This window comes from Podarcis erhardii (genome assembly GCF_964252035.2).
Source record: "Podarcis erhardii genome assembly, chromosome: Z".
In the NCBI taxonomy this organism is placed as follows: domain Eukaryota; kingdom Metazoa; phylum Chordata; class Lepidosauria; order Squamata; family Lacertidae; genus Podarcis; species Podarcis erhardii.
The window spans coordinates 42,406,222-42,420,614 of NC_138504.1; the positions used below are offsets into that span (position 1 = coordinate 42,406,222).

At 43.8% G+C, this 14,393-nt stretch overlaps 2 protein-coding genes across 11 annotated transcripts in view; one reads left to right on the forward strand and one right to left on the reverse strand.

Moving 5' to 3' along the window:
- Positions 1–14,393, reverse strand: part of SLC31A2 (solute carrier family 31 member 2) — an 833,895-nt gene that overhangs the window by 457,055 nt on the left and 362,447 nt on the right. The gene's annotated exons all lie outside the window — the stretch shown is intronic.
- The window catches only part of CACNA1B (calcium voltage-gated channel subunit alpha1 B), a 327,842-nt gene that overhangs the window by 246,998 nt on the left and 66,451 nt on the right, over positions 1–14,393 (forward strand). For all 9 annotated transcript variants that reach the window (XM_081847405.1, XM_081847407.1, XM_081847400.1 and 6 more), the window contains 5 exons: positions 1,091–1,308; positions 3,056–3,185; positions 3,809–3,938; positions 4,438–4,497; positions 5,968–6,074. In XM_081847405.1, the coding sequence (XP_081703531.1) occupies positions 1,091–1,308; positions 3,056–3,185; positions 3,809–3,938; positions 4,438–4,497; positions 5,968–6,074 (645 nt within the window). The remainder of the gene's footprint in view (positions 1–1,090; positions 1,309–3,055; positions 3,186–3,808; positions 3,939–4,437; positions 4,498–5,967; positions 6,075–14,393) is intronic.

The following is a 14,393-nucleotide window of genomic DNA, read 5'->3' on the forward strand; positions in this document are numbered from 1 at the left end:
AGCACTCAGGGCTGATTTCCTTAAGAATGGATAGGTTTGATCTTCTTGCAGTCCATGGGACTCTCAAGAGTCTTCTCCAGCACCATAATTCAAAAGCATCAATTTTTTGGCGATCAGCCTTCTTTATGGTCCAGCTTTCACTTCCATACATCACTACTGGGAAAACCATAGCTTTTACTATACAGACCTTTGTTGGCAAGGTGATGTCTCTACTTTTTAAGATGCTGTCTAGGTTTGTCATTGCTTTTCTCCCAAGAAGCAGGCGTCTTTTGATTTCGTGGCTGCTGTCACCATCTGCAGTGATCATGGAGCCCAAGAAAGTAAAATCCCTCACTGCCTCCATTTCTTCCCCTTCTATTTGCCAGGAGGTGATGGGACATCCTAGTCCAACACATCCTAGTCTACATCCTAGTCTAACACTAATCATTACACCACACTGGGTTACCATCATTATATTCACACTGGATCATCATTGTCATGTGTTTGTATGCCACCTTTCCATAGTTAAACCATATTCAAGGTGGCTTACAACATGGACAGATTTACACAATTAAAAAAAAATCCACAAGCAGTCATAAGCAATAAATAAAAACAGCTGAAGCACACAATTAAGCAATCCCCTCATAGGTTATAATAAGATCTCACAATTAATATACAAAAAAATCAATACTGATAACAGCAAAGCTAAGTATCTCCATAATTAAATCTTGAATCTAAAAATCCCCCTGAAATATACCCCAAGAGCCTCTAGGCATCCTGAGCAGCAGGTCCTACAGAACTGTACAGCCAGGTACAAAATAGGGTGGGGAGGGACACGGATCCAGATGCAAAATGACAGCTTAGGGGGAAAGAACAGTTACCTACTTACCTCCCTGGGTAGTAGAATTACAACTCCCCATACAGTTCAGGGTAGGATTTTTATAAGCTTTTTGTTGATGCAAAGAAGTATAAGGAGTTTTCTGACCTCCTGCAAATCATCCAGGAAGTCAACTGGTAGATCCTGGCCTGAAGAAGCTATGGAAGGGCTTCAGCCCCAAAGACCTGACTCACAGTGATGTTTTTGTTGTTGTCTCTGTTCTTGTAATCTCAGGGAAGGTCAGTGCGACACAGAGGCAAGTGGGAGTGTGACTGTTGCCCCTCTGCACACCTTGCCTAGCACTTGTCTGCAGAGAGTACTTGAACAGCCAGAAGATGCTGACAATCAGAAGAACGTCACTCGCATGGGTCAGCCATCTCTGGACAAATCTGCAACTGTGAACATTCCTGTCACTGTCACGGCACCTCCTGGGGAAGCCGCCATCATACCAAGTGAGTTACTCCAACAGACTATTATTCCATCCATTGTTCATGCTTTGATGACCTCCCACCTGGACTATGGTAATGTGCTGTATGTGGGGCTTCCCCTGAAGATGATCCAGATGCTGCAGCTAATGTAGAATGCAGCCACTGGGATGGTAAGTGGGGTAGCCAGATGGGTGGTGTGTCACTGTTTCCGAAAGTGTTTCACTGGCTGCTAGTGAGCTGATCGGTCCAGTTCAAGGTGTAAGTATTAGCATTCAAAGTTCAGAATGGCCTGGGACCCAAGTACCTACAATTCTATAATCAGCAGGCAAGGCTTTGATGGTCCTGCCACCAGCGGCATTGCACCCTTTGCAGGACCAGGGGGTAGGTGCAGAGGGTAAATTTTGGGATGATTTTAAAAACATGCCTGTTTACTGAGGCATTTGATGGCTGAAATATACTGTTTCTGCCAATCATAAGACCACTGGCTGGAGAATGTTTTAATATACACACACACACTGCTGTGTTTTTCACCCTGGGCTCCTTCAGGGAGAAGGGCAGAATATAAAATGAAATAAATGTTCAGCTCAGTTTTATCTACTCAAACTGGCAGTGGTTTTCCAAGATCTCGGACATTGGTCTTTTCCTCCATTGCATTCGCCATTGACTGATGGAGTTGTAGTTCAGCAACATCTGGAGTCCTAAATGTTCCCTGCATCCTTGCTACTATAGATGCTCTAGTACTGAACTATGTTCCATATGGTTCTTTCTGAGATGGGTTAGGACTCTGAGTTCTGGGGGCAGAGGGACACCACTCAGGTTCTGAACCAGCTGTCTACAATGAAACTGTCACCACCTCCAGATTGTCAGTATTTTGTAGGAGGGATTCTGAGTAGACCTGGTTAGGATTTCTCTACAACCAATTAACTGGCTAAAATCAGAGAGTTAACTAGCCACATCATTACAACATCCTTCCCCAGCTTGGTGTGTTCCAGGTGTTGATGGATTCCTACTTTCCTCAGTTCCAGCCAGCATGGCCAATGGTCAGGAGTGACAGTAGATGTAGTACAGCCAGATCTGGAAGGCCACTGGTTCCCCATCTGTGCTCACCAGCTGGAAGGGCCCTAAGTTGGGAAAGGCTGCTTTACTGTCATGTTCTAGTCCAGTGTCAGATCCCTTAGAGAAACCAGAGGCAAGGCTGGTCAACAGTTGCCAGACCATGTACAGCTCCGAGTGAGCAACTTGCTCCCACAAAGCTTGGGAGCAGACTGAGGCCTTTTAAGTCTGTGTCTCCAGACTACCTCTTTTGTATTTTTTGTCTTTGTGGAAGCTGCACAGAGTGGCTGGGGTACAAATAAATTATTATTATTATTATTATTATTACTATTACTACTACTACTACTACTATTTTGGCCCCACTCCTTATGAAGAGAACTTCAGAAGGACCAACCTTCTGGCATGAAGATGGCCACTCCTCCTTTGTTTCACAGCCTCCCTCTTGATGCGCTCCATGTGCCGCCAGACTGATGGTGTGTGTGGTTCCTCAGGGAAACGTGTCTGTGAGGGTCCTGGCTCTGGACCTACAGGTTCTGGTGCTCTGATATGTTCCTCTTGTGGTTCCTTTCTAAGAGCTTCAGGCACAGTGGTCTCCCTATCTTTAGCTCCCTGTCTGATGTCCTGCAGCTTCTGAGTCAGTGTCCAGATAGCTGCTAGTTTCAGTAATTAGGAAGCCCCCATTTTGATGCTTTGTTGTCAATGTGTTTGTCAACTGCAGTGAACAACATTGAATTTGAAACTAAAACAGAAGAGAAGAAAGACATGGATGTGGATGATGACTTTACAGAGAAGCGACCAAAACCTATCCTGCCATATAGCTCCATGTTCATCTTAAGTCCTACAAACCCGTAAGTCCTCACAGCTGCTTTTCTGCATTGTATGTCTAAACTGTTTTTAAAGGGTTGCAGTCAATGTTAGTCCTACTCAAAGTAGACCCATTGAAAGTAATACACGTGATGAACTTAGAGCTATTGAGCCCAATGGATCTACTCTGTGTAAAACAGAGGGCTTATCCAGACTTCCTTCTGTGCTGCGTTTCTAGGCACAGGACTGGGCTCTAAAGCTCTGTGTCCAAGCAGGTTTGTTTGTTTTTACAAATGGCAACCAGGTTTTCAGCAGATTGCCATTTGCTCCAATTCAGTGGCAAAACCTGCGTTTTCCCAGGGAAAACACAGGAGTGAAAAAGGGTTTGGACACAGAGCTTTAAAGCACAAACCTGTGCTTGGAAAATGCAGCACAAAAGAAAGTCTGGATGAGCCCTTAGTTGTATACAGCCCAATAAACCAGTGACAGATTTATGGTCATCATGGCATTGTACCCAGCCATTGGGTGAGGGTCCTCTATTTTTTTCACCAGGTAAACTGGACTGTGTCAAAATCATGGATTGCCTCTCTTAGCTGTCACATGTGGCAAAACCAGTTCTTTGTTGTGCTCTTAAAATACGTATACATAAATGGTCTGGTCCTTACAGAATCCGGCGCCTGTGCCATTACATTGTGAACATGCGTTACTTTGAAATGGTCATCCTCATCGTCATAGCCCTCAGCAGTATTGCCCTGGCAGCGGAAGACCCCGTCCAAGCTGAGTCACCAAGGAATGAGGTAAGGAATAGCATCTTATGAAATTTCTGCAAGGTTGCTGCTAAACTTGCCATTCCGAGTAGGTGGGGTGGATGTTTATAGGAAACAACCCTACAATCTCCCACATATTTTCTGCATATTTCCACAGGCACCATGCACCTGCAACTCCCATCAGCCACGGCTATTGGCCATGTTGCTGGAGGTTGATGGGAATTATGGTTCAGCAATATCTGCAGCACCAAAGTTTTCCTATCCCTGGTGTAGGGACATCCTCCAGCCTGGCTCACCACCTGGGGCACATGTGCAGATTGCTCAGGATTTCTAGTTCTAGCCTAGGCAAATCCTATCACTCTCTGAGTACTCTAGGAGGAAGTGGGGGAACCCTTTAAAGCCTTGAAGCAACCCATATGGAATCCTAGTAATAAAATGTTCTACCTCTTTAGAAGCATGACATTTTCTCATCTAATTACATTTTCGCTGCCTCCTTTTTTTAACATCAAACTTCCCATTCTGATTTTAGGCTCTCAAGTACCTGGATTACATATTTACAGGTGTCTTTACATTTGAGATGGTGATAAAGGTAAGAATATCTCTCCAATACTCTTATGATCTGTCTGCACAGAGGAATAGGAAGCGAGCTGGGCCTTTGTGGGAGGGGAGCTGCATGGCTAATGTAGCAGTCAAGAAGACTGCTGATTCTGTATTTAGACCACCCTCATGCTCTTTTTGGAATGGCATGGCACCCCTTTTTTGTGCTCCTCACTATAAGCCTTCACCAGAAGTCATTTTCAGCAAAATTTCTCTGGGGGTTAAGCAGCTGTCAGACCCACCAATGCTTTGGGTGGTACTTTGCGGGTGCTCCTTTGCTGATGAAAGGGTCACTTGAGGGTCGATTTGGACTTGAAGGAGGTGAAACTGCTGCAGTGCTTGGAAGCTGGTGCAGAAATGCAACAGCTTAGATGCTCTCCATGTTACACTGGCCTTAGTTCAACTGCACTGGCTTCTGGCTTGTTTCTAGGCCCTATGCAAGGTGCTGGTTGCTTTCCTACACATCCCTAAATTGTTTGAGCTCCAGAATATCTGAAAAACAGCTTCCCTTCATATGAAACTGCCCTTAAGATATGATAATCTTCCTAGGAACCTCAGGCTGTGGGGCCAGGTACAGCCCTCCAAATCTTTCCATTTGATCCTCAGCCACACTTATCACTGGCCCTGCTATGCATAGTGCTGGAGTGGTTTTGCCTGGATGAAATGACGGTACCACTTGCTTGTCCTTACAGAGCACAGAGAAGGGTGTGTGTGTGTGTGTGTAGAAACTAACCTGCTGCACCATGGTAAAATTAACACGTGTTGCGCAGCCCACTTTTGCTTCTGGCCCCACCCAGAAGGGAATGCCACCCTAAGCTGAAAAAAGTTCTCCACTCCTCATATATGCTAATACTCCTAACAGATTTGTATTGTTTTTAAGTAATAGCCTTTGTACAAAATAAGTGGCCAGTGGTCTCTGGACATGGACTTGATTGTCCGGGGGGTGGGGGGGCGCGGAGACTGAAATGCAATGTGGGATAATGCAACAATGACTGCTAGCCATGATGGCCACTTTCTCCCACGTTCAGTGTGTCTGAACACCAGTTGCAGAGAATCGCAGGTGGGCAGAGAGCTGTTGCTCTCATGTCTTGCTTGTGAGCACCTAGTTGGTCACTGTGAGCAAATGATGCTGGATAAGATGGGCCCTTGGCCTGATCCAGCTGCAGGGCTCTTTTTATGTTTCTATGAGAATGAGCATTCCACTCATTTTATTGCACCTCTTGCTTGTGACTCTCTAGTCCAGGGATGGAGAACTTGTGGCCCTCTAGACTCCAGTTCCCATCAGCCAACAGCCCTCATGGTTAGTGGTCAAGGATTATGGAAGTTGTAGTCCAGTAAGATCTGGAAGGCCATCCCCCATATCTGCCCGTGTCTTTTTTCTATCCGTCTCTGCATGCCACACGCAATCTGTTGTACCCTTGAATATCTCATGCTCTGCTCTGCTTTGGTTTCTTCTCTGAAGATGATTGACTTGGGCCTGATACTTCATCCTGGTGCCTATTTTCGTGACCTCTGGAACATCCTGGATTTTATTGTGGTCAGTGGGGCTCTGGTGGCTTTCGCCTTTTCGTAAGTAGTTTTCGCTTATGGACTTTGTGGGTTTACTGGATCAAGAAGCAGGGTGACACTGAATTCAAAATGTCAATGGGTGTGACAGCTTATTTTTTGGCGTGGTTAAGTTAAGCAATTCCCATTTCAGTTTGGTAACCCCAAACATGTGCAGACTCTGGAGTCATGGATTGCCTCCAATTAAGTTTTACTCGGGGAAGTAAAACAGCTTTTAGCCCCCTTAACAAGCTACAGTTCACAGGATTCTTTGGGGGAAGCCATGGCTGTTTAAAGTGGTATGATACTGCTTTTAATATATAGTGCAGATGGGGCCTTAGTTATGCTCATTAATTTCAATGAACCTACTCTGAGTGGGACTATAGTCTCAATGTATTTATTTATTTTATTAGATTTCTTGCCCACCATAAATTTCCAGGGTGGGCTACAACAATATAATATATAATTATAAAAAGTGATAAACCCATTGCAATTATAAGACATATAAAGCCATTGCAAATGGAACGGAACACCAAATTCAACTAAAGAGGTGGGTCCTACAATGCAAAATACTTTACCTGTCAAAGTGTGGGGTGGGGTGGGTTAAAGAAGTGCAACTTAAGCATCACCTGTACAGTGAAGATGCTAGATGCACCTCTGTGGAGGGGGAGTTCCACAATTTAGGGACCCTGCCCTGGACCTCCATTCCTTGCACTCTGAGGGTGATAGAACTACCAAGAAGCTCTACTCTGCAGATCTTAGCACCTGAGGAGGTCATCAGGGATGGAGATGGTGTTTCAGATATATTTCCCCCCTCCTTTGCATAGTTTTATGGGTTCGCATAGGATGGGGTGGATTTTGTGGCCACTTCATGCATGGCCAAAAGGGGGGCAGGAAAGACAGTGGATCTGCATAATATCTGCATATGTATATTTAAAGGCTGTTAGGTGGCACAGTTTACAGTCAGAGCGATTGCTATTACAGCATTGGATTGTCTTAAAACTTAAGACTTTCATAAGCAGTCTTGGCAAATGTACCTGAAAATATTCTAAACATCAAATATGAAATAGGCCACCGAAAACAGTGCCATATAGCCATGGAGGTGGGTGGGATGTATGTTAAAATTATTCCATGCTACCAAGGCCATCCTTAGCATATGCATCACCAGGGTTCAAAGATCCTCCCAGGGCTCCCAAATTTAGTTCAGCCCCCAAATTAACTTTAGCATTTGTCGTAAAATGAAGAAAAAAATTCAGCTCGTGGAATTCATAGTGTGTGTGTGTGCTCTGGGCATGTTTTTGCGTAAATGGAAAACTAAAATCGCATGCTGAAATGCATGTGTAGTAGAGCCCTAAGCACTAAGTAGTTAGTCAAAGAAAAAAGAAAACGCCGACAAATAGCGAAAGTCAACATTTATTTTTTTAAACGATTTCTCTAAATGAATTTGAACTGTAAGTGATGAAATTAAAATGCAATTTGCAATGTTTCACTCGGGGTCAGTGGCACCTTTGACATGACTGATCTCGCGTGGCGTGCATGCAGCCAGGAGGCAGCTCAATACAATACGTAACATAATATTTTGTAAGAGTTAATTTTGTGTGCACGGAGCCGTTGAGAATTACAAGTGCTGTTGTTGACTCGTCTGACAAGCGCCGCCGTTGTGAATGACAAGCAAGTCTTTGGTAAATGAGTGGACAAAGTTGAAAGTCCTTTAGTGAAACAGTTCACCCTTGTGCACATTAATTGAAACAAACAATGAATTAGTAGTTTATTGTACAAAACTCACATATACATGTACAAAACTCACATATACGTAAATTAGTAACAGATATGACCACTATTTTTAAGCAGCATTTGAACACAGTTTGGCATGGAATCTATTAGTTTCGAACAGTCACTGTTGATTTTCAGATCCCTGTACCACATTTGAATCAGCGCCAGAATGAGCTTCTGCATAGTCATACAATCTACAGCACAGAGGCGACTTTTGCATATAGCCCACAAATTCTCATTTACGTCTAGGGAATTCCCTGGCCAATCAAGTACCTGTATTTGCTGCTCTGTCATGAATTTATTTTGATGTGTGACAGGGGGCTAGGTCCTGCTGCAATATCCCAGTACTGTTAGGATACCTCTTTTCCAGCTCTGGAATAACTCTCTTTCGTAGAACCTCAATATATTGTGACGAGCGCATCATTCCTTCCATTGGCTCCAGGCTTCCGACACCATAATGATCAACTGACTTTTCAGGTTTGTTTTGAGTACAGGATTATAGAAAACGTGCTTTGTTTCAATTAATTTGCTCAAGGGTGTAGGTATACATTTCGGTGATACCTAGGTATATATGTATTTTGTTTTTCTAGCTTGATCAAAATTATTTATTATTTAATAACAGGTAGATAGTTAAGAGCTTAGGTGGCTTCAGCAGTGGGCGCCTGGCACCCCCCAGAATTCAGCGCCTGGGTGCCCTGCACCCCTTGCATCCCCGGGTAAAGATGGTGCTGCGTCCTACCCTTACAAACTGGGAGTGTTGTGATATAAGTTGGGGCCCTTCCTGGTGTCCTTTTTATTGTGCATTCAGGATGATATGGGGCATTTGATTGGGGGTCCCGCTTTCAATACTCTTTGTCCCCACAAAGGTTTGTGGACAAATATACTGCTTTGTTTCCAAACGGTGCATAGCCTGTCCCATCCTGCTAAAACTTTTAATATCAGAAATGTTTCCAGGGGTCAAGTGGGGGGCATTGTCCTGCTTTCATTCTGCAATAGTGCAAGTGTCCCTCCAGACGTCAGTAGTGTGGGGACGTTGGGTTAGCACTGGCAAGGCTGATCCTGTTCCTCGATCACTCTCAACCTACTTTGCTCTGCAAGGCACTTCAATTGCTCTGCATAGTAGGGGTGCCATATTTCATAAAGTGAAAACCAGGACACCCCAAAATTGTTGGGCTTTTTGGAAGTCCCCCCCAGACACCAATTCTGCCTTTGATGGGAGGGGATGGGAGGAGGTCCGAATGTTCAAAAGAACCTTTTTATTTTTATGTTTTGAAATGGTTAAAGTTTATAATGTATAAGTTTATGTAAAACTAATTTAAAAAGTATTATTGTTGTTTTAAAAATTGCCTTTCAAATCCCGGTAATGTCCGGACATATGGCAGCCCTAGCATATAGGCACTACCACTGAATAGCTGCTCATAACTCTACAGGGGAGGAACGTGGATCCCTTCTAATTCTCTCCCCCTCAAAAATATATATGAATAAATCAAATTTAAAGGGGCCCAACACACACACAAAACAAGACCCTGGAGCTGTTCGTCTGCAATTCGGTGGGTTTCTTACCCAAGCATACGTGTCTCCTGCCTGCTATTTTCATATCAGTTGCCCACAAAACACTAGTGAAGAAGGTAATAATTCCTTGACCTCTCTGTCTCTGAAAATGCTGCCCTTTGGTGTGTGTGTGTGTGTGTGGGGAAATGTGACTATCCTTCTGAATTTCAACTTCTGTTAGCCTCATCCAGCATGGGGTGGGATTTATGTATATCTGTATTTATTTATTAAAATATTTATATCCCACTTTTCTTCCAAGGAACTCAAGGTGCCTTGCATGTTTCTCCCTGTCCCTATTTTATCCTCACACTAACCCTGCAAGGTAGATTACATTGAGAGACTATGCCTGGCCTTAGGTGAGTTTCATGTGTGAAGGGGGATTTGAACCTTGGTTTGCCAAGTCTTAGTCTGACACTCAGATCACTTCACTATACTGGCTCTGCATGATAACGCGAGTTGTAATCAGACATGTTGGGTGCTCCAGTCTTAGTGCAACATGCTCTCGATGTATATATACCTTCCTCTCTTCTCCTCCCACAATGCTGAGAGGAGGACTTCAAAAGCTTCCAGTTTTAGTTAACCACAGTCTCTCATTTCCATCAAACCAGAGATCATGGTTCATGCTAACCATGGTTCATTTAAACAAGCCAGCTTCTTGACCCATGGTTTGTGATGAAACAAACCACTCTTAGTGTTTGGGCAAAATAGAATGCTGTGGTTCAGTAAAATAAAAAGGAAAGATTCCAAAGTTGTCCTCTCTGCCATGCAGGAGGAAGAGAGGGGAGGTACGTGGCAGCTTGTAAATTTAATTATTTACAATAGGCCAAATAACGAATGTTTTGTTCTTGCAAAGTGTTACACAACTCCTGCTTCCTACCTCATATCAAGATAGCTGGAACGGCAGCTGAAGAAAAGAGGCATATTGACCTGACTCAAGTGGAGGCTGCTTGAGTCAGGGCAAAAGCCAGCCTCAGTCTGCTTTCTTATTTATAAGTGGTCGAGGGGGTGGTAGTGCTTGTCTGTTTCTCCCTCCTCCTCCTTAGTCTCACTCTTGCCTTTGTCAGAATCAAGAGCAGTCAAGGATGCTCGCCTCTATCTTTCCCCATCCCACTCCATTCTGTGTTTGTGTCTTAATAGATCAATGACAGATACTTGCTGTTCAAGTGCCCTGCATTCTGTTTTCTCCAGTCTGGGCCGCAAGAAAACACTTTTGTGGTATTTGTGATTATACTGCTACTAGTAATATTGTAGCAATGTTCTCCTGTCTAGTAATATACTTTCGACGCTGTAGAGCTTTCAGAGTAAAGATTTTCCAAATGCTGATCAATATTTCATCTGCAATGGTGAAAATGGAGGAGAAGGTTATCTTGACATTCTGTTAACAGCATCAAATTGAGCAACCTTACCATACAAATCAATGCCTTTTGCTAGGAACAAAGCCCAATGATGTTCAGTGGTGCTTACCATTAAATCTGCAGGTATTGGGGACCCATTCTGGATGGGAACCTCATCACGGAGAGTTTGGGCCTTTGTCTCCTGCTGTAGTCCTGATCAGTATTGGGATGGGGGAGGGCATGCCTGTTGTTTACATTGGGTTAAAGTTCCCACTGGAGGGAATAGATTTTATCTCCCAGAAATGCAAATAGGTATAGAGCCCCCAGTAGGATTGGGACCCAAACACAGAGGGGACTTTTGTCCTTCCTGCTACCATTTACCAGATGCCTGATTCATATCAGGTTCTTATGATGGCAGTTTCCATTTTGAAAGCTGCTCATGCAATAGCTTAACTGCATACATGACATAACGTCTAGGTTGGTCCCAAGACTCCAGGTCTGCCTGTTTGCATTTATAATTGTATTATGGAAAGGAAATTACTTCTCCATTTTCAAGTGTCTGTATCCCAGAAATCATGCTTTCTTCTCTGATGGCTTTTTACACACAGGTCCAACTTACCAAATGCAATGCAATTCCTGGAAACTGTTCCTTAGGCGAGTGTTCACATAACAAATTCCTGATTTCAGTTGATTCCTATGGGAACTTAATCTGATCCAGGATTTGTCTGATCTCTCCACCCTGTCTCTCCAGGGTTTCTTCCTGAAATGGCTGGAGCCAACCAGCAAAAGAGAGACAAAGGAAAAACTGATTTGTCCCATCTCTCCTGCTCTCTAATTTTCCCCATCTTGCTTTCTCCCTCCCTCCCTGCATGGTTTTTGCCCCAAAATGGCTACCACTGACCAGAAAAGCGCAAAAAAGTAAGGAAATGGGCAAATCCCAGCTGTTCAGATATCGGAATCTATGGAGTATAGTGAGCTTTGGGCATAGTTACCTACCTTCACATAAGTGCACTGCAAGCAGGCAGCTAGTGGAACCTGTGTGAAGGTGGGTGGAGCTGATTTCCTAACTAGGGGTGGAAGAGATATTCAGTGCAGTTCACATTTCAAGATGAGCCTACCTAATTCAGACTTCTCATATGAATCAAAACACAGCCACTCTTCAAAATGCACACTTCTCTGAATTTAGTGTTTGAAAATGCTCATGCCAGGGTAAAGTTTACGTAGCAATGTATTAGTGGAAAATGCATGATAATAGGGTGCACATGGGGACCTGCTTTATGTTGCCGAACTACACCCTCCCATTATCCCTGGCCATTGGTTGTGCTTGCTAGGGCTGATGGGAATTGTAGTCCTGCAACATCTGGAGGGCTGAAGGTTCTGCACCCTTGTAATAGGGGCAATTGCTTGTACAACTGCGTATACCGGTATCTTAAAAAGCCACTTGCGAAAATGTATCCTTCAAAAGAAATGCATACTAAAATGGAGGTGAATTTTCATGAGGACTTAAAAAAGAAAAGTGAACTTATGTGGAACTGAAATTATGTTTAGAAGAATAAGAAACTTGACAGAAATTGATGTTAACAGTGAAAACCAAAACTGCCTCACTCTCATATAATTTATCCTTTGCCTGCTGTTCCGTGGCTTGAACCAGAAGTGATGAGCAGCAATGGATGGATGAGGAAATGATAGGAGAGGCTAACTCCAGTGGGATACCTGCTAACATAAAACCTACAATCAGTGTATAGAATTATTATTGCTGACATTTTGTTTAACCCAACTTTCCTCAAAGGTGCCCAAGCTAGTGTATGTGGTTGGGGAAATCTCCCCTTTAGCTGCAAAGCAACCTTGTGAGGTAAGTTAGGCTGTGAAAAAACGATTGGCTCAAAATCACCTGATAAATTTCACAGCCTGAAGAGACATTTGCATCTTGGGGCTCCCCAGCCTGAGTACAACCTGGGGCCTGGCAGTTCTTGTTGGACACAAACTCCCATCCACCCCAGTCAGTATGGCCCATGGTCAGAGCGGATGGGAGGTCAGGAGTAATGGGAGCTGGATGATCTGGAAGGCCACTTTGACTGAAAAGGACTTTCCATCCATGCCACTAAACTGAAAATATGTCTTTGGCCAGCTATGCAAGCACATGGTTGTTTCACTTTCCCGTTTGCTTTGTGAAAATGGAGAGGGTGGAGATCCGATTTCCTTGGTGTTACTTTCTGTGTCATTGCTTTGGAGTTGTTGCATAGATGTGTGTTTCTTCCCCACCACTGACACTCTGCTCTTTCTTTCTCTTCTTCTCGCTGGGATCTTCTCTGTAGGAGTTTCATGGGGTAATGCATTACTGTTGTCCCTTGCCAGCTTGTTGATTGCCTGCACATTCACACAGCCACACCCTCCTGGCAATCTGTGTCATGCTGATTCCATCACTGCCTGTCATTTTTCTCAGTATCTGGTGACATTGCCTTTCCTCGGCTAATGGGCTCATGTTTTGCCCATGTTAGCTTTCAGCTGGGTTTATGCTATTGCAGCCATGCCCTCTGTTCTGCCCCGGAGCTTAGCTGTTCTGGGAGCCGTCCACGTCAATGAATGCAGTGCCTTTAAAATCAAGCCTAGAATTGCAGCAGGACCAAAATTGGATTGTTAATTGGGCCTGGACATTATGCGAGTTGTATTATGCAAATGCTATACTTGCCACAATGGCTCCCAGAATCTTTCCCAGTGCTAGCTTTAACCTACAAACCAACCTAAAGAGTTGGCTTTAATCTTTGGAGTCATAAAAACTTATCTGAAAGATGACTCCCCCCTCCAAGGCCCTCTTTAGAGGCTGTGATCAAGGTGTCTCTGCTAAGTGAAGTGAGGTACATGGTCGCCAAGCCTAGAGCTTTTCAGATCATGGCTCCTTTGCTGTTGTTATTAACAGTACTGCTATTTAATTTGTACACCACTTAATGTCAAAAATAGGCTTCTAAGCAGTTCACAGGTAGACTCAAGCATTAAAATCCATTAAAATACAAACATTCATAAAACATACAATACAGCAATCTCATTAATGCAATATGGAAGTCAAAAGAGGAGACTCAGGCGAAGAGAGGGGAGGTACATCCTCCCCAGAGAGCCTCACCTGCCACCTGATTTGTGCAGTTTATTTTTTAGCATAAGGTAGAGACCTTCCTATTCACCAAGGTTTTTTTAACTATGATTTTAATGTGGGTCATTTTATCTTGCCTCCCTCCATTGAAACAAAAGAGGTTTTGTATGTGAGGTTTTGTATAGGTATGTGTATTATAAGTTGCTACAGATAAGTCTGTTTTCTATTTTACTCCTGGGTATGGCTATCCCTAGACAAGGTGTGGGGGACCTTTGGCCCTCCAGATGTTGCTCAACTGTGACACCCATCAGCCCCAGTAATGGCCAAGTATGGTGGGAGTTGGGGTTCAGGAACATCTGAAGAACCAGAGATGTCCCACACCTGCCCTGGATGAAATTGCCTCCTTTTAAGAGGCCAAACTACCTGGTCTCCTCTGTCTGCCTGGAGAACGAATTGACTGCACGTCATCAAAAAATGACAACAAGCAAATTGGCTTTTTGCCAGTTGAGAAATTCACTCTAGCCATAGTAAGACTTAGCTGCAGCTGAAGACTACCTTCAGACTGGAGATTCTGGTGGGAGAGATTCTATTCAGTTTGCA